General features: G+C 49.1%; 1 protein-coding gene across 10 annotated transcripts in view; it reads left to right on the forward strand.

Annotated features, from left to right (window-relative positions):
* ahi1 (Abelson helper integration site 1) overlaps positions 1 to 20081 on the forward strand; it is a 537691-nt gene that overhangs the window by 505079 nt on the left and 12531 nt on the right. For all 10 annotated transcript variants that reach the window (XM_072499698.1, XM_072499696.1, XM_072499702.1 and 7 more), the window contains one exon: positions 18698 to 18777. In XM_072499698.1, the coding sequence (XP_072355799.1) occupies positions 18698 to 18777 (80 nt within the window). The remainder of the gene's footprint in view (positions 1 to 18697; positions 18778 to 20081) is intronic.

Raw genomic sequence — 20081 nt, forward strand, 5'->3', positions numbered from 1 at the left:
TCATGCGCGAGGCTCAACCTCATACAGTTTAAGGTGCTGCACAGGGCACACATGACCGGGACAAGGATGAGCAGGTTCTTTGGGGGTGACGACAGGTGTGTTAGGTGCTCAGGGAGCCCAGCAAATCACACCCATATGTTCTGGGCATGCCCAGCGCTGGAGGAATTTTGGAAGGGCGTTGCGAGGACGGTGTCAAGGGTGGTAGGATCCAGGGTCAAACCGGGCTGGGGGCTCGCAATATTTGGGGTGGCAGAGGAGCCGGGAGTGCAGGAGGCGAAAGAGGCCGGAATTCTGGCCTTTGCGTCCCTGGTAGCCCGGCGAAGGATACTCCTTCAGTGGAAAGATGCGAGGCCCCCAAGTGTGGAATCCTGGATCAGCGATATGGCAGGGTTCATTAAATTCGAGAGAGTGAAAATCGCCTTGAGGGGGTCGGTACAAGGGTTCTTTAGGCGGTGGCAACTCCTTTCTGGCAGTACGATAGACATTGGTCAAAGCCAGCAGCAGCTCGGGGCGGGGGGGGTTTACTTTATTTTGGTTTATGTTATTTACACTGGAAGGGTCTGAGGGGGTGTATACACCTGTTGTCTTAAGTCGGGGTGTTAATGTTAATTTATTATTTAGGCACGGGGGAGGGGTTTGGGGGGTTGCTTTTTTAGATTGTGTTTTGTACTTAACCCTGTTGGGTTCTTTTTTCTTTCGCATTTTGATATTGATATTTTATGAAAACCTTTAATAAAAATTATTTTTTTTAAAAAGAGATTAGAAAATAGTTAGGTATTTGTATTAGCCAGTACTATAAGGGAGGCGGTGGGGTAGTGGTATTGTCACTGGACTCATAAAGCTCTGGGGATCCAGGTTCAAATCCCCTCTCTTCTCCTCCTCTTCTCTCTCTCTCTCTCTCTTCTCCCCCCCCCCCCGGAGACACCCACGTCCTATTAACAAATATTTTAAAAAAGGAATTGCATCCAAACGTGAATACAGTAGCACTAATTTCTGTTTTAACTGCTGCCCTCCTTGGTGTGCAGAGCTGGAGGTATGGAGCTCACAGGGAGGGGGGGCAGTGTCAGAGGGGCTGGATACACCCGGGACCCCTTGGGTTGAGGGCCACAGGCTGCGTTCGTGTCGGACAGCTGGAATCAGATCCAGAAGCTCTGCATTCCTCTAGCACAAATATTTGTGGATTCCCACCAGCGCCTGCACCATGCAGATGAAGCCCTCAACCATGGAGGTCATACCCTCAGCCCTGAAGCAGATATCCCTGCCATGGAGTGCACGTCCTGCACCAAGGTATCCACTGCGGACACCAGTCTTGCAGTGTTGACCTCATTGCATAGGAGTGACGGCACCATCTCCTCAGACAGAAGACGATTGGACTCCTCCAATCCAAGGAGGGATGCTGACATGCCTTCCTGATTCTCACAATGCTGCCTTTGCAGTTCCATGAGCTCGGGGACCCTGGGTCATGTCATCGGCCAGGGGCTCAGCAGTGTCCAGAGCCCCGGCACCTCCAGATTCCTGGGACATCCCTGCCTTCACCTGCTGTGGATCATCAACCATGAGGTGCTTACCAGTGAGTGACCCAGAATCCTGCCTAGCATGTAATCACACAGAGATGTGAGTATCTGCGCTAGTGGAAGGTGCATGTGACAGATGTGATGCCTCTTCAATGGTTACATCGGAGAAGTCTCCCTCAGAGCTACACACGTCTGGCGATTTCAGGGTGTGCGAGGATGGCCCGGACTGCTCATCTGATTGCCCTGCAAGGGAAGGGAAATGACACTATTCATCACGGGGGATAAATGATGCAATGTATTTACTCACGTGAAGCTTGAGTAACGACTGTTGATCCTTGGGGTTCTCACTTTTGCTCGCTTCCCTCACCTTGCCATCAGCGCAGACATGGTCAGGCTCCTTTCCTGCAGGCTTATGGTCTCTTTCCTCATGCGGGGTCAGGTTCCGGAACTCCTGCATTACATCGGGTGGCTGTGCGTGAGGTTAAGCCTTGGGGGGGGGGGGGGGGGGGGGGGTTGTTGGAGAAGAGGGCCACATCGTCTGTGGGCAGCCTGTGAGGTGGCTGGCTGAGAGATCACCTTGGAGATGCGAGGGGTGGGTTAACTCTGCTTCTCACTCCACAGATGCTACCAGACTTTGACTTTTTCTTGACATTCTCTGCTCTAAGAACAATCTCAGCCCCTTGAATCTCGCCACATAACTAAAGTTGCTCATTCTTGGTATCATCCTGGGAAACCTCGTCTGTCCCCTCTCCAAAATCTTGCTATCTTTCCTTAAAGTGTGGCTCCCAGAATTGTACACTATTGTATTCCAGTAAGGCCTGACAGAGATTTGTAAAGATTTAACATGACTTCCTTGTATTCAATGCCCATATTTCAAAGCCAAGTATCCCATACATGTTCTCAACTAACCCCTGCCACATTCAATAATGAAAATGCACCTTCAGAACCCGCTGTTCTTGCACTTTCTCAAAATAGCACCATTTATATTATACTGCCCCTACATCTTGTTCCTGCCAAAGTATATACTTCAATCTACCGTGAATTGGGCCATTTTACTCTTCCGTCCACCTCCGCCTAAAGTCTACTACGAACATACTCATCATTTATTACGTTGTCAAGTTTTGTATCGTCTTCAAACTGCAAAATTATAATTCAGGTCATTTGTATATAACAAGAGAAACAATGGTTCTAATCCCAACCCTGGCACCACATACATACTCCTCTGCAGTCAGTAAAACATCTGCTCACCACTACCCCTGCCTCACAAGTTACCTCTGCCCCTTTAATATCATGTGTTTCTATTTTCCATGTAAGTTTGTTCTGAATTAGCTTATCAAATCGTCTCTTAGCTTCCAGGTACCACCAGCCGAATTCTCCGTTTAGAGACTAAGTGCTGACACCAGGACTGAATCTCAAGTGTTCTATATTTGCAAAAGCGGCGCCGGTCCCGGAGCAATTCAGAACCCATTAATGGGCAAGCACCAGGGCCACTTGGAACCATTGCAACTCGAATGCATAACGGCATCTGATTTGCCAGGGATGGGATTGGCATTCGAGAGGCTGACAAGCTGCAGCCGCATATAAACACTCCACTCCCCCCACACACTCATTCCAGCCAACAAGATGGCACCCTGAAGAGCGGCAGCCCGTTTTGCCGATGCAGAGCTTGAGACCCTGCTGGATGCCATGGAGGAGAGGTGGGGCACCTTGTTCCCAGGGCAGTTAGGCGACTGATGTCAACCCGGCCTAGTAGCAGAAGCCCCACTGCCAGGATTGGCCAGCAGTGTCGCAAGAAACTACACAACCTCGTCAGGACGGCCAGGATGAGTAACCAGCCCAGCCCTGTCCCACACCCATAGCCCCCCACCCCCTCTGCACCACATGCCAACAACCATACCCACCCACCATGGCCAGGTGCCCTGCACACACACACGCCATCAGCCGTGGATCCCCTGTACTGCCCCCATCTGAGTGTCTCGCACTCTGCATCATCTGTTCTCCAGGAGAAGGCAGCCCACAACGGCAGAGACAGAGGCAGTCCGGAGGAGGCCTGTCGGACTTGTGGCCCTTGACCGCTGCTGAACGGAAGGTGTTGAACCTGGTCGGTGGGGCCGGAGAGCGGGCAGTCATCGAGGTGGAGGTCGGCATCAGAGAAGCAGGTGAGCCCCCAATGGAGTGTGATATCCCTATGGCACGTGTGCTTGCCCACCCCCCTCCCCCCTATCTAACCATGCATTTTGCTGTGTGTCTTGCAGGATTACTGGGTGATGAGGCAGGCCCATCCGGTGTCCCACAGCCCAAGCCCCAAAACTCATCTAGTGGGACATGCTGGTGTCGCAAGCCCCCAGCTACAGCCCCGTGACACTTCAGAGGACACATCTGGGGACAACACCGTCTCTGCAGCACTGCTGTCACCAACATCCTCTACCACCCCAAAGACACTCGCCTCGATTGGACATGTTAGTGAAGAGGCTCCTCGGGCACTATCTACTGCACACCACACATATGCTGCGGTACATCAGCTGGAGGTGAGAGCCCCGAGGGGACGGATGGTCGGAGGGCTTCCCAACCCCAGGTGGATCTCGGGCGTCTGGAAACATTGGTCCCATCAATGCTGGAGATTCAGGAGCAGAGCCAGGGACTACGTGAAGGGTTGTCGGCAACCATCCAATGCCTGCAGGTGCAGTTGGAGGAGTCCCAACTGCCTGCAGGAGGCGATACCAACAATGCATGACACCCGGGACAACACTTCACAGGTGGCGTCCGCGGTGGAGGCCTTGCAGGCAAAGGTATTGACCATGGGTCAAGTTATCCAAGGCCTGGGTCACTATGTACGGGCGGTGGCCAAGACACAGGACCGGGCAGCCCTGTCACATGCAACCATGTACCAGTGCCACTTTGGCATTGCTGTTGTGCTCCAGAGCGTGCCCCAGTCAACTGCATTGGCCTGACGCTGGTTGACCTGAGCCAGTCACAGAGGGACCTGGCTTGATCACAGTGATGTGGCCCAGTCCCAGAGGGACGTGGCCCAGTCCCTATACTCCATAGCCGCAAGCATTGAGACCCTGGTTGAGACGAACTGGGGTCTCCAGGATTGGCAGCGCCAGGTGGTGGGGAGCCCCTGAAGCTCGCTCTGGAAGCACTCCTGTCCCCAGGAGTAGCCCGGGGGCCATTGGGCACCCCGAGGGAGGAGGGGGTGCTGGGGCCGGTGCTGGTGACACCCGCAGTAGGTGTGCCGATACACCGCAGCACCTCTGAATCCTCCCTCCTGTCCCTGAGCATCCCATGGGCATCGGGTAGAACAGGGTGACACCACGCCATCTGGGACACCTGAACGATGGCCCAGTCCACCCAGCCCCAGTCGCTCCAGAGGACAACCGCCAAAGTGGAGCCAGGTCACAGAGCAGGCTGCCTCCACTCCTGATGTACCGGCCGGGGAACCACCTAGACAGAGTGTTAGGGCCTGTAAGGCCAGAGCGCTAGACGTTGGCACGGGTGCAACGGATAAGATAGTTTAGGGACTGGGGCACATGTTTATATCACAATTAACACTAATGTTTCGACTTGCGGGGAGGGAGTGTTTGAAGGGGGGAATGTGACGGTGGGGGTGTCGGTGACCATACCCCTAATCGTTGATTGTCCAGTGCCCGGCGGCACAGGCACACATGTTGTGCGGCCTTCTGTGGCTGCCCGGGCCCCAAGCCCTTGGCCCTCCTCTGCATCCTCCTTGTTGGACGAGGCATTGTGTTCGTCATCCACACCCAGCATGTCGCCCCCTCTGCCGCATGATATTGTGGAGGACACAGCAGGCCACCGCGATGTGGGCGACTCCTCTAGTGCTATACTGGAGCGTCACTCCAGGGCAGTCCAGGCACCTGAACCACATCTTGAGCATGCCAATGCACCACTCGATCACGCTCCTGGTCGCTGGATGGGCATCATTGCAGTGGTTCTCCGCTCGTAAAACCTCTGTGCGTCCACCAGGACTGCGGCGGCTAGGATGACGGAAACCATGCCGGGTTGGATACCAAAGTTCTTTGTCTGCAGGGGGTAAAGTGCAAACATGTTAGCATGGTGGGTACCCCTGTGCCCGATTAGGCCCAATAGGTTAAAAGGTGGCCCTGGCCTGCATTGCAGCAGAGGACCACGCATGTCCCATCCCCACACCCACGTCCAGCCGATCCCTCTGGCACTCTGCACCGCAACCCTGGCCACATCAGTGCCTGGCAGCCGTGGGGGGGTCTAACCCCTGCATCAGTCCCTGCCAGCAGGGGTATCAGTGGCCGGCCCTACACATGCCAGCAGTATGCTCTACGGTGTTGCTCTTTCTAGCTTTATTCTATTTGCTCTGTTTAGGTCACCTTTGCTCATGAGTCGCCAGGTATCTTTATGATACCGCCACGTGGTTCAAGTTCAGGTTATGATTAATAACACAGCACATCGCTTAGTAAGGATTAAAACAACGGTCATTTATTATATACAACAAGCAATATTAATACCCTAATACTACTTTCTATATAACAAACCTATCACTACTGGCCAATACTTAACTTAGGAAGAGCCCACCAGGTCAGGGAAACAAATGGCTTGTCCAATCAGATCTGGCCCGCGGGATTCAAAAGGCTGCTACAGGTCGGTGGCTAGGTGTCTCTACCGGATAGCGATCGTTGGATTCAAACTTACGATACACGGTGGCTGGTCTTGCGAAGGTCTCGAGCAGGCGAAGATGAGAGAGAGATCTGAACTTGGACCTTTACTTTTATAGGGCCCAGGGGCTTCCCGCCTCCCGGGGCGGCCCTTGACCCTGAGTCCCAAGTGATTGGATTCTGTCCCCAGTCTCTGGGGTCGATGTGTCCAATGGTGAGGCGATTCCTTGATCGGGGGGTGGTCACTCACCTGTCTTTGTTTCGGCCACTGCAGCTGCCGACAGGTCTGGCCCGGTATTCAATTGCTAATATGTTGCGATTGTTCCCGGGGATAGCCGATTTAGCTGTGGATGTCTGAGTAGATTAGGTGTAAACAGTCCTGAATGCATCTGCGGATACCTGGGTTGCTGGGCTGTTGATAGCCCTGAGTATCGATCTGGGCTACGTTCCCAGAGCTGCAGCTGCAAACCTGTCTGCAACTGCCTGCTTGTGTCTTCTTGGCTGCTTTTCCCAGCAGTCTTTCGGTTTAGCCATTTTAAACTGGGTTTTGGCCAGATTAAACGGAACGCAGCCATTTTACATGGCTACAACGGCCCCTGTCCAGCGCCCTCCTGTGGCATCTACTGTAGGAGTCCTCCTTGTGCCAGCCATGTGGGGGGCACACATACGACCGTTATCGCTCTGCACAACCATGGGCCAAGGTGGCCGGTCAGTGGGGTGGACAGCAATATGGCTGCCTTGCAGGCCACGGCAATGACGGCCCATGCCTAGGCATCCTGGCCCCGGGGACAGACCTCGCTACTCTCCCATCCCTGGTAGATGCCCCCCCTCCCCCAGCCATCGGCAGCACTGGCAGCCTACAGTTGTGCCTTTGAGAACATGTCCTAACCTCCTCCCTCTCCCTCAGCAGCTATGTGCCAGCTTCCCGATTTTATATAGCACCAGTGAACCTTGCCATCGGTAATTTCTCCTGGTGGGAGAAATTCATGGGCGGCCCGGAAAAAAACCGGGGTGTGCCCATTAATGATATGCCAACGGCGGTTACTGTAATTTGCATGGCCACATCGGCATGCGACGTAGAACATATTCACTCCGCTGTCAAGGGGCATGGCATTCTGTTTGGCACCCGCCGCTGGCCACAATTTTCAGCTGATGTGCAATTCTCCGCCCAATTGTGTTGTGTTTCCTGGTTCTGGCGTCGGACTACAGAGAATCCCACCCCATTAGTTTGCCTTGTAACTTGCATTTGAGTTTTTGAAAGACTCACCAATTTTCTTCATCCTTTTGTTGTCAGCACAATCCAGATTACCTTCTCAATTCCAACAATGTTTTCCATTGTTGAGCCTCGTAGGACTTGTCATCTATCTCTGGACTCATTCACATTGAACTCTTACATGGATGTACTATTTCTCTTCAAACCAATCCTTAACCTTAAAGACTGTCATTTTCTGAATTAATTAATCCATTTATTTTCCTGGGTTTTCTCAAAAAACTAGCATTTTATCAGGTTATGTTTTAAAGAATAAAGGGATTTCTTTCCCATTAGAAGCATCAATATTCACTTGAAGTGGAGTTTCTTAGATTATCTACAATCACTAAGTGTTATCAATGGCACATGGATAATATTCCATTCCATATTTGACTGCAGAAAACCTGGCCTGTAAATCCCATCTCTGGCAAGTTGGAAATGCACATTCATCGTGGCATATCTCTGGACTTTCCCTAACGGCAGAAAAGGTCCTACCAAAACTGGCGACATGTGATTTGGCTTTAACTTATGTTTGGAGCAAACACTGCTGTTGAACTCACTAAACAGTATAGGCATCGCGATAATCCTCCTCAAGTGCCTCCTCCAGTGACTGAAATGCTCCTCCCTGAGTCTCAGTGTGGCTTCCGCCCATCAAGAGGTTCAATGGACATAATAATCTTTATTACTGTCACAAGTCGGCTTACATTAACACTGCAATGAAGTTACTGTGAAAATCCCCAGGCCACACTCCGGCGCCTGTTCGGGTACACTGAGGGAGAATTCAGAATGTCCAATTCACCTAACAAGCATGTCTTTCGAGACTTGTGGGAGGAAACCGGAGTGCCCAGAGGTAATGCACGCAGATACGGGGAGAACGTGAAGACTCCGCACAGACAGTGACCCAAGCCGGGAATCGAGCCTGGGTCCCTGATATGATCCTCAATGCATGCCAAATCCAGGAAAAGTGCAGGGAGCAGCATCAACCTCTGTACATGGCTGTCTTCGATCTCGCAAAAGCCTTGGACTCTGTAAACCGTGAGGGATTGTGGGAACATCATCCTCAAATTCGGTTGCCCACAGAAATTCATCACCTGCTCCATGGTGATATGCAAACCATGATCCTCACCAACGGAACCACCACAGGCCCATTACGTGTGTAAACTGCGTCATTGCACCAACGCTTTTCTCCACCTTCCTCACAGCAAGACTGCACCTCATCAACCTGAAGCACCCTCCTGGAGTGGAGCTAAGCTACCGGACAAGCTGGAAACTGTTGAACTTCCAATGTCTCCAGGCCAAAATCAAGACCACCCCAACCTCTGTCATTGAGATGCAGTACGCTGATGACATGTGTGTGCGCATATTCAGAGGCCGAGCTACAAACCATCGTCCACGCATTCACCGAGGCATATGAAAGAATGGGCTTCAGACTAAACATCCGGAAAACAAAGGTTCTCTACCGCCCCGCTCCTGCCACACACAACTGTCCTCCAACGATCAAGATCCATGGTGAGTCCTTGGACAATGTGGATCATTTCCCATATCTCGGGAGTTTCTTATAGGTGCGAGCAGACGTTGACGATTAAATTCAACATCAACTCCAATGCGCCAGTGCAGTCTTCGGATGCCCGAGGAACAGAGTATTCGAAGACCTAGACCTCAAATCCAGCATCAAACTCATGGTCTACAGAGCAGTCATGGTCCCCGTCCTCCTGAATGCATAAGAAACTGAGACAATGTATAGCAGTCACTTTAAATCCCTGGAGAGATATCACCAAAGTTGCCTTCCCGTACCAGCCTCCCCGAACAGGCGCCAGAATGTGGCGACTAGGGGCTTTTCACAGTAACTTCATTTGAAGCCTACTTGTGACAATAAGCAATTTTCATTTCATTTTTTCATTTCAAAATCCTGCAAATCCACTGGCAGGATAGGCACACCAACGTGAGCGTCCTCTCCCAGGCCAATATCCCCAGTATCGAGGCACTGGTCATGCTAGACCACCTGCGATGGGCGGGCCACATTGTCCGTGTGTCCAACACAAGACTCCCGAAACAAATGCTCTACTCCGAGCTCCTCAATGGCAAGCGATCACTAGGAGGGCAGAGGAAACGCTACAAGGACACTCTGAAAGCCTCGCTAAATAAATGCAACATCCCCACCGACATGTGGGAATCACTTTCCTTGGAATGCACCAACTGGAGAAGAAGCATTCGCAAATGCACCAAGCACTTCTAGTGGAGCACCGGAGACCAAGTGTAAATAGCAGAAGAGGTGCGCAGTATCCAGAGAGTCCCACCCACTCACCTCATCAAACACCACCTGCCAAACCTGTGGCAGAGTCTGTGGATCCAGGATTCAACTATTCAGCCACCGCAGAACCCACCTCCCCGGAGTGAAAGCAAGTCATCCTCGACTCTGAGGGACTTCCCAAGAAGAAGACTGTATTTTTTAAAAGCTTGCATTTATATAGTGCCTTTCACAACCTTGGGATGACCCAAAGCACTAGCCAATGAAATACTTTTGAAACATTTATCACCATGATAATGCTAAGAACCATGAAACTAGTTTTCACATAGCAAAGTCCCACAAGCAGTGATGCTGGATGCATCCTCAAAGATCTCCAATACATTTGTCAAACGCTACACAAAACCATGTTGACTCTTTGATTGATTGCATTATGATTTTCTAAATGTCTGCTCCTACTTCCTTAATAATAGATTGCAGCATATTCCCAGTGTCAGATGATTAGACTAACTGACCTATCATAGAATTTACAGTGCAGAAGGAGGCCGTTCGGCCCATCGAGTCAGCACCGGCTCTTGGAAAGAGCACCCTACCCAAGGTCAACACTGCCATTCTATCCCCATAACCCAGTAACCTCACTCAACACTAAGGGCAATTTTGGACACTAAGGGCAATTTATCATGGCCAATCCACCTAACCTGCACATCTTTGGACTGTGGGAGGAAACCGGAGGAAACCCACGCACACACTGGGAGGATGTGCAGACTCCGCACAGACAGTGACCCAAGCCGAAATCGAACCTGGGACCCTGGAGCTGTGAAGCAATTGTGCTATCCACAATGCTACCGTGCTGCTATAGCTTCCTGCTTTCTGTCTCATTCCTTTCCTTGAAATGAGGTGTTCCATTTGCAATTTTCCAATCTGGAGGGACCTATTCGAATTGAGGGAATTTTGGAAGATTACAACCAATACATTCACTATCTATGCAACCACTTACTTAATGCTCCCAGGATGCAGGTCATCTGATCCAGCGGATTAGTCAGTCAGCCTTTAGTCCCATTTGTTTGCCTGGTGCGTTTTGTCGATCCATAAGGGTAAATGTTCTGGTACTGTCCACTACAGGAATCATCACAAGCGGGACAGTAAATTTGGCATAACATTTAAAGATCTATTGACCTCAAATGGGAATTTCCGGTCTAGAAGTGGGCACAACCGGAAAATCCCACACGTATTTGTTTTATTCTTTTGCCTCCTGATCTTCTACAGTTGTTGGGGTGTGTTTCGGGCTATCAACCACAAAGACAGGTACAAAATATTTGTTCAAATCTCTGCCAGTTCCTTGTCTCTAATTATTAACTTCCTAGTCTCATCTTCTAAGAGGCCGACATTTACTTTAGCTACTCTCTTCCTTTTTATAGCTTGTAGAAGTTCTACTGTCTGTTTATTTCTTGCTAATTAACTCTCTTAATCTATTTTCTCCTTTAATTTTTTATTAGTCATCCTTTGATGGTTCCTAAAAGATTACCAATCTTCTCCCCTACCACTGATCTTTGTGAGCCTTTTCTTTCAATTTGATACCATCTTGAATTTACTTAGAGATAAAGATCAGCCATGGTCGTATTGAATGGTGGAGCTGGCTCCATGGGCTGAATTGTCTGTTCCTGCTCCTAGTTCTTATGCTCCAGTTAGCCATGGATGGCTCAACCTTCTTATAGGGTTTGCCTTTCTCAGTGGAATGTATCTTTATTGAGAGTCATGACATATCTTAAACGTTTGTCACGCTTATCTACCATCTTACCTTTTTTAAAAGTAATTTTATTCATGATATTTTCAAATTATTTACAAAGAACTGAACACAAGGAACCATCATCCACAAACCATAGTCCTAATGCCCTCCCATGTCCCAACCCGAAACACTTTACATTATATCAACAAAAAAAAACACAACACAATAAAACAGCACCAACTACCCCCCCTCCAGCTGACATTTACCATTCCTTAAAGAAAGCGATGAACAACCTCCACCTTAAAAAGAACCCCACCCCTGACCCCCTAACGGCAAATTTTATCTTTTCGAAATGAAGCAATTCAGCCAAGTCACTCACCCACCCCGCCAGCTTAGGCAGCTCCAGGTCCCGCCACCCTAACAAGATCCACCTCCGGGCTAGCAGAGAGGCAAAGGCCAACACGTCAGCTTTTCTCTCTCCATCTACACTCCCAGATCCTCCGACACCCCAAATATCACCATCCACTGGCTCGGAGCCACCCTTACCCCCAGAATCTCAGACATCATTCCCGTAAAGGACTTCCAGAATTCCTCCAACTTCAGGCAGGCCCAGAATATATGGGTGTGATCAGCCAGATCCCTTGAGCACCGCCGCATCTATCCTTCCCACTCACACACCCCCCCCGGGAAAAAAACTAATCTGCAACACTGTCATGTGCACGACTTTAAACTGAATGAAGCTTACCCTCACACACAATGCCAAATTTACCCGATGCAGGGCTTCACTTTACAACCTACTCAAATATCACCCCCAGCTCCTCCTCCCACTTCCACTTATATCCTCCACCAAGGACTTCTCCCTTTCCATCAACCCCCGTATATGTCCGAGATCCTACCTCCCCTATCTCGTCCTCAAGACACAATTATTTTGTCCAATGGCAGGCGTGGTAACTTCGGTAACATGACAAACTCCTTTCTCACAAAATCCCTGACCTGCAAGTACTGAAACCATTATCGCTCGGCAGCTGGAATTACTCCTCCAATTCTCCCAACTCCGCAAACATACTTCCCAAGGACAAGTCCCTAAAACACTCTATCCCACTTGCTCCCACACCCCGAACGTGGAATCCAGCCCTGCTGGTATAAATCTATGATTGCTGTAGATCGGTACTTACAATGACAGACCCGCCATCTTAAAATGTTGCCTGCACTGATTCCTCTCTCTGAGCGATGAAACCACCACCGGGCTGGTGGAATACCTAGCTGGCGTGAACAGAAGAGGTGCCAGTAACGGTGCCATCAAGCTTGTCCCTCTACACTAGGACTAGGTCTCCTCCATCCATCCCACACTGACCTCTCCTCCACAGCCCACCTTTCAACATATGCCACCCAGTAATAATTCAGCAAGCTCGGCAGCGCCAACCCCCCTCCCAGTCACTGCCTGTCTTTCTCCAAAAACACCCTCCTAATCTGGGGTACCTTATCCATTCATATAAACTCTGAAAGCATCCTTTTCATCCTTCCAAAGAAAGATTTGGGCACAAAAATCGGGCGGTTCTGGAAAATAAACAAAACCTTAGGCAAAATCGTCATCTTTACTGTCTGGACCCTCCCAGCCAGCGAAAACGGTAGGACATCCCACCTCTTAAAATCCTCCTTCGCCAAATTCAACTTACGTAACTGAGCCCAACTGTGCACCACCCAAATATTGAAATGCGACTTGACCAGCCAAAACAACTTCTTCAATCCCCTCCCCTGCATCCGAGCAGTGACCAGGAAAACCTCGCTCTTTCCGATATTGAGCTTGTACCCAGAAAATGACCCAAACTCCGTCAATATCCCCATAATCCTATCCAATGTGCGCCACCTGATCCGTGACGTTCAACAACAGGTTGCCCGCATCCAAGCAAACCCAGAAGTCCATCACTCTCCCTCTCAATACCCCTCCACCTCCCCGAAGCCCATAGCGCCGTTGCTGAAGGCTCGATTGCGAAGGCGAAAATACCCCAAGCCAGTATTATCCGTGCGAACACTCATTGTGGGGACCCTTTACAGCAACCAAATGCAATCCACAGATCCCCGCCCAATCCAAACTGTCCCAGCAACTCGGAACAGATAATTCCTGTCAAACGCCGTCTCCACGTCTATAGATACTATCATCTCAATTTCCTGACCCCCTCCCCCCAGCCGATCACCGCATAATCGCATGGAACAGCCTTGTTAAACTTCTCCACTAAAAGGAGCCCCAGTTCTATAACATTTTTTATGTAATTCCGCTGGGATCCCAGCCGGTTCCCAGACTGCATCGAACCCATGCACCCTATCAATTCCCCCAGGACAATCGGGGCACCCAACCTCTGCACCCTTCCCTCCTCCATCACCAAAAAGTCCAGGCCATCCAGCAACCGCCTCATGTCCAGGTCCCGTCCTCCTCCTCCTCCTCCTTTCTCTCCCCCCCCCCCCCCCCCCCGGCTGCCCAATTACCGCCCTCAGCACAGTGGCAGAGACTAACTCAATTTTATTGAGCTCTACATAAGTGCGTATGGCCATCCCTATCTTTTCACAAACCTCCTTATCGGCCAACAACCCCACATCCAGCCTCCACTGCAGCCACCTCCCCCCTTCTCCACACACCGATCCACAAGATGCAATGCATGATCCGACATCATTATCGCCGAGTACTCCATTCCAACCACCCCTGCCAACAATATTTTGTCCATGACAGAAAAATCGATCCGGGAATACACCCGATGAAAAGAATGAAAATTCCTTCACCCAAAGGTGGGTAAGCAGGAGCTCGACGTGAAAAACTAGAGACATAGAAGGGTGTTGATTGGAATGTTTGAATGGGAAGTGATGCACACAGACTGTAGAGTACATGGGCGGAGTGTTAGAGTGGCAGAGAAGGATGTGTTGCACAGAGATTCATGGAGGTGGGGGTGGGCAAAGGCTTGCACATTAGGGCCGGGGTTGCACAGCGACTTATGGAGAGGTTGGCGGAGATTGTGTAATGATCGGTCATGAAGGAACTGGAGAGCTCATCAAAAGATAGTATTGTTCTGGTCAGGAGGGCAGGTGAGAGATTATAGGTCGTCCTGGGGCTTTGTGCACCTCAGTCAGCGTGAGAGACTAAAGGCAATCCTGGGGTTTTGCAGGTGATGCTCCAGGTCAGTGCACGACACGCACATCATAATCCTGTTCCAAGGAGGGCCGTGTGCTTAATTGGGCTAAGTTACAGGTTGGTGTGCGGAACATGTTCATGGCCTTGCAGTTGGTAATGATTAGCTTGTCTGGCTCTGTACCAGACTACAGATGGGATGGTCATGGCCTGGAAAGACACCTGCAACCTGTAAATGGGGAAAACGTAATAAGGGTAGGGAGTTTGAAGCTCTCATGGGGTGGGGTTCTCTTCTGTATGTGACTGTGCACATAGCCTTGAGAAGGGATGGGATGAGGTCCACATGGGACAGTGATGGGTTCAGTGAGGAGGGCTGGAATGTCCACCACAATTACAATGGGATCCAAGGTTACTGGGGTAGGCTGGAGAATAATGGGAGGGAGCTCTACCTGCAGGTTGTGATATTCCGGGAAGATTGGAGGGACAGGAAGGGTTGAAGATCGTCTCAAAATAAAAATGCAGCACCACCATCTTGAAACCCCAAAGTTGTTGCACAGTTTGAAATTAAAACTGGAAAATGATCTGCACAGCAGGGGTCTGAGGCTGTGTGGGAGGAGCCCACAGGTGGACTAAGGGGCCCTTTTAGGCGGCACCTCTCCGATTGCTTAGAGTTGCAACATTGAAATAGAGTCTGAGCTGAGAGAAAATAGGAAAACTTTCTTTAGACGGTGCAGTTGAAGCCATTGCCTTTTGGTACGTTTTTAAAAGACGATAGGAGTCATTGGCTTCACAAGCCTATCCATTTGAGCTTTAACAGAGAGCTGTGTGAAAATGGAAAATGCTGGCTGCTGTAAAGGAAGCACAGCTGCTGCATGTCTGACAGATCATCAATGAAAGCCTCTTCTAAGCTTTATCCAATTGGCATGGGTAGTGGGCTGAAGGACATCCAGTCATTGCTGAAGTGCAAGTTGAGCTTGATCAGCATACCACATCAGAGATTGCAGGAGTGCCTTTGGTAAAGTGGCACATCTCATAAATCATCCAAACCTCTTCCAAACTCTGTAGGATTGAGATGTCAAGCATCGGGGTTGGCACCTTGATCATCTAGATCGGTGTTTGCACCCCAGCTGCAAGGCTGTATCAGCAAGAAGCTTGGCGCGCAGATGCAGCTCTAGGGCATGGCAGTGACTTTGTGAGTGGGAGGTTGAGTGCATTTTCCCATATTCATTCAGCTGTGGCATCTATCGGTCCATAGGTAAAAGGAGGATTGAACAATGGGGCTTGCAATCTATGCTGCCTTCTTGATGGCAGTGATCTGATTAAGGAGGGAAAATGTCGGGGGCTGCCTCAAACAGCTTTGAGTGGAGGCCCAGCCTCAGATCCATGGTTCAGGGGAGCCCCAGCAAGACCCAGACAATGAGCAGGTTAGACCCATCCCACAGAGGTAACTCGCACAACCAAGGGCCTACCGAAGAAAGCTTTCCTCTCTGGAGGTGAGCAAAAGGCAATATCACACATGTCTATGCTTGTCAAGAGAGGTAGTGGATTACACCTGCCACATTTTGTTGGAGGAGATAATGCCCCATGGATTGGGGGGATATTCCCTGTCGGTGTCCCTGAAGGTCATCGCTGTGCTCAATTGTTTTGCCTGTGGATCATTCCAGGAATCAACAGAGGACTAATGCATCATCTCACAGACCTCAGAACATAAATGTATCAAAGACATGACATTATCTCCACCGTAAGACTTCACACTTGATGAAGCTCGCCAGGCTGCTAGATGTTTTTGGATTTGTGGCTATCTCAGGCTTCCCTAGAGTACAGGCTGCAATCAATTGCACACGTGTGATTTTAAGAGCTCCATGGCATCAGCCCCTAACGTACATTAATAGTAAAGGGTTCCACTCCATCAAAGTTCAGCTGGTATGTGATCATCAGAAGCATGTCATGCATGTTTGTGCCAGGTATGTTGGGAGTCCCCCTCACTCCCAGGTACCTCATATATTTGAACAGCCTCAGCAATTTATACGGATAGCTACTTGAGGATAAGGTGTACCCACTCAAAAAATGGCTTATTGTGCCCTTCACAACCTGGCACTTCAAAAGGAGGATCCCTTATCAGACATGGAGGCATGGAGGAGGCCGAGAGCTCTTTGGAAAATAAAGAACAGGAAGGACAGTAAAGTGAATTGGGAGAGGAGGGTCAGCTTCCATGTGAGGATACCGTTGAAGAAGCACGACGTGGAAGATATGCCATGCCACACTGATAGCCATGAGGAGGAGTAAGGTGCAGGTAACAGGACAGAACCACATTCTTTCTGTCCCCTAGTGCCAAGCCAGTGGATTGAAAGGCTTCACAACCAGTGACATCAAAAGTAAGTTTAGCATTCAGACTTGTACCTTCAACCCTCATTGTTCACCAGGCCTTAATCTTTGGAAAGGTCACCAGCAAATCCTGTATCTGTGCACTCTGGCAAGTGAAAATCGACACAGCAGCGCAAACTCTTGACTCAGTATTCGCCACCTTGATGAGCAACCTTTAGTGGAGACTGAAATGCGTTCATGGTTGGGGAGACTGTCATGGCCGCAGGTCTTGTGCTTTGGTACTACCAGCTTTCTCATTTTGAGACGCAATTGCAGCTACTCCTCCAAGGCATGTGAGGATGCCTACCTCCATAAAACCTTCTAAGGAGTAGAGATTACTAACGTATTCAGTAAAGGGTTTGACTTATCTCCCTGATGTACCACAAGGGTAGAATTAGTATTACAAGTCAGCTACACATCACATAAATGTGAGTCTCAATGGGCGACAAATCCTGAGTGGGAGCATGGCTCTCCTCTCAATAAGAGGGCACATAGACACCTATGTACGATGCTTTAAAATGACAAGACCAATCTCATGAGCGGCAAATGTATTTACAAAGGTGCATGATATATATAACGATTGAACAACCAAGATGTCAAAGTTTCATCCTTTTTCCAAACCAACCCTAGCGCTACACCTTGGTGCATTCCTGACATCAGAGGTAGAGGCAGCCTGCTAGGCCCTGTTATCTTTGATTATAGCTGGCATCCTCAAGAGGGTCTGAGACCTGGAGGGTCCAAGCTTGCTTTGGGTGTCCTGCTGTGGCCTATACAGCTGGAAGTGATGGGGTCACACGCAAAGAGGATTGGGATTGGCTGGACTTGCTTTGAGTCACCTGGCTGGATGGCCCCAGGCTATCCAGCTGCTGGCCCTCTTCCCTGTGGGTGCACGAGGACCTGGCCCCCAACTCCGAGAAGGGAGATCTCCTGGAGGCAGGTCATAGTGTTTTTTTAAAAATCTAAAATAAATTTTGGGGTTTTTTTTTCCAATAAAGGGGATATTTAGCGTGGCCAATCCACCTAACCTTCACATCTTTGGGTTGTAGGGGTGAGGCCCATGCAGACACAGGGGGAATGTGCAAACTCCACACGGATAGTGACCCAGGGCCGGGATCGAACCCGGGTCCTCAGTGCCGTTGGCAGCAGTGCTAACCACTATGCCACCGTGCTGCCCTGCTCTCAGACAGACGAGTACTTCCAACATCTTTTGTTTCTATCACACCTAGTTTTAGATTTTCTTTTTAATTTATTTACAGGATGTGGTGGTCACTGACTAGGCCAGCATTTATTGCCCATCCATTGTTGCCCTTGAGACTGCTTGCTGGGCCATTTCAGAGACATTTGTTTTCAAAAGTAGAATAGCCTGAATTATATAAAAAAAGAAATGAGTACAGAACTGCCCAATCCCGTAGGATATAAATTTTTGTTTTATTAACATAAACAATAGAAACAAAATAAATCTTACCATTTTGATCTGTGCACAGAAATTCTATTCCAGTCATTAAAAAGTTAAGAAGATCGACACACACACAATAGAATATGGCCTCATGTTTACTTAGCAACTCTCCAAACTAGTTTGGTTTTACCTCAGTATGTAAAGTGGTATCTCCTGTATCATGGGAATGGTAGAAGGCCTCTTTTTTTTCCTGTTCGTCTACAGATTGTAACCACACATGGGTAGATAGATCAGGGCAGACAGGTTTAGCATTTTCAAACAAGCTGCATACATTCCAAGTACAGGAAGCCTGTGGCTTTGCATATGTGCTGAGACAAAGCAGCAAGAGTACCCCTCCCCTTCATTTCTTACATCTTATGCTCATCTTATTCTCCTACAGATGTCAGCAGTCATCAGTAAGTCGGGGGAACTCAAGTTGATCTCTGAGCATGACACAGATACAGAGTCACCTGTGAAACCGTAAGTAACACCAGTTCAAATCAACACACATCAAATCTTAGGAGCTTTCAGTTTTACTAAGAAATATAGGCAGTGTTTCCTTGAATTATTTCAAAATTAGAAGACTGTTGTTCAGACCATATTAACCATTTTAGCAGTATTATGCTGGGTCTGATTTCAGATGGGCCCAAGCCTTCCTTTGCATCCAAGTGAGGGTCTGTTAAATGACAAACCTATCTTTACTGAAGAACTGAAAGGTGCTGCTGAATGAAACTCAAGTGATTCAATCAGTCCAGAGGGAATGGACACCTTTCATCGGTACTTGAACCTTTCCACCTAGTATGCACAGCACTCTTGTCGACGATCCAGAATATTCCTGCCCCATGGCAGTGGATTGGCTGGACTCGCCGAAATTTCAGACATGCACCGCGTTGCCAGGCGAAAAACGCCAAAGGAGCGTATGCCTGCCTGAATCCAATTCTGACCATTTCTGCCCACTGCGGAACTTCCAGCCAATATCCGGCAACACGAAGCTCAGGCGAGTGCGTAGGCGCCGCCCCATGAGCAACTCTGATGACGCCGCCCCTATGTGTGTTCAGGGTCCGGGTTTACAGAACCTCAAAGTATTTAATGGAGTTCAGCTAACCCACAACTTTTAATAGATTGTGGTGTGGGAAGCACACGGCGTACTCTCCAGGTGTGATACAGCAGAAATGGACAAGTGGTTTTTAAAACAAAACAACGTTTATTCAATGAACTCAAGTTAACCTTTTAAAAACAAACATTGAATATCTTAACACCCATTACTTCAAAGATAACCCCAAAAGACTACAACACTAAATAATCCTTCAAACTGTTCCTTTAAACATCCAAAAGACTTCAAACCTTCAAAAATAGGAGCACATTAGATTACATCCAATATATTTATAGTCTTTGGATTGCAGCAGTCAACAGACCAGCTGTGTTTCTTCATGCAGCTCACAGCAAAACACCCAGACACTCCCAGCTGCGTTCCCAAACTGAAACTCAAAAAGTAGAAGTGAGCGCAGCTCCCCCCACCCTCTGACATCACTTCAGTAATGTGATCAGCTCCATTTCTTAAAGGTACTCTCACATTTCCCCCCCCCCCCCCCCCCCAGAAAAAAAAAAAAACATCAACTTCAAGATGGTTTCATTTTTCACCTTTGCACCATCAATTAAGAAATGCACACAGTAAAAACACTTTACCGGTTCAAGAAAACACACACTCAAACAGGTATAATAATTTAGTCCATTTTTTTTTTCCCATTCTTCTTCCTCCAATCGAAATCCTTCTCGATTGACAG

The sequence above is a fragment of the Scyliorhinus torazame genome, chromosome 4 (genome assembly GCF_047496885.1).
Source record: "Scyliorhinus torazame isolate Kashiwa2021f chromosome 4, sScyTor2.1, whole genome shotgun sequence".
Classification (NCBI taxonomy): Eukaryota; Metazoa; Chordata; class Chondrichthyes; order Carcharhiniformes; family Scyliorhinidae; genus Scyliorhinus; species Scyliorhinus torazame.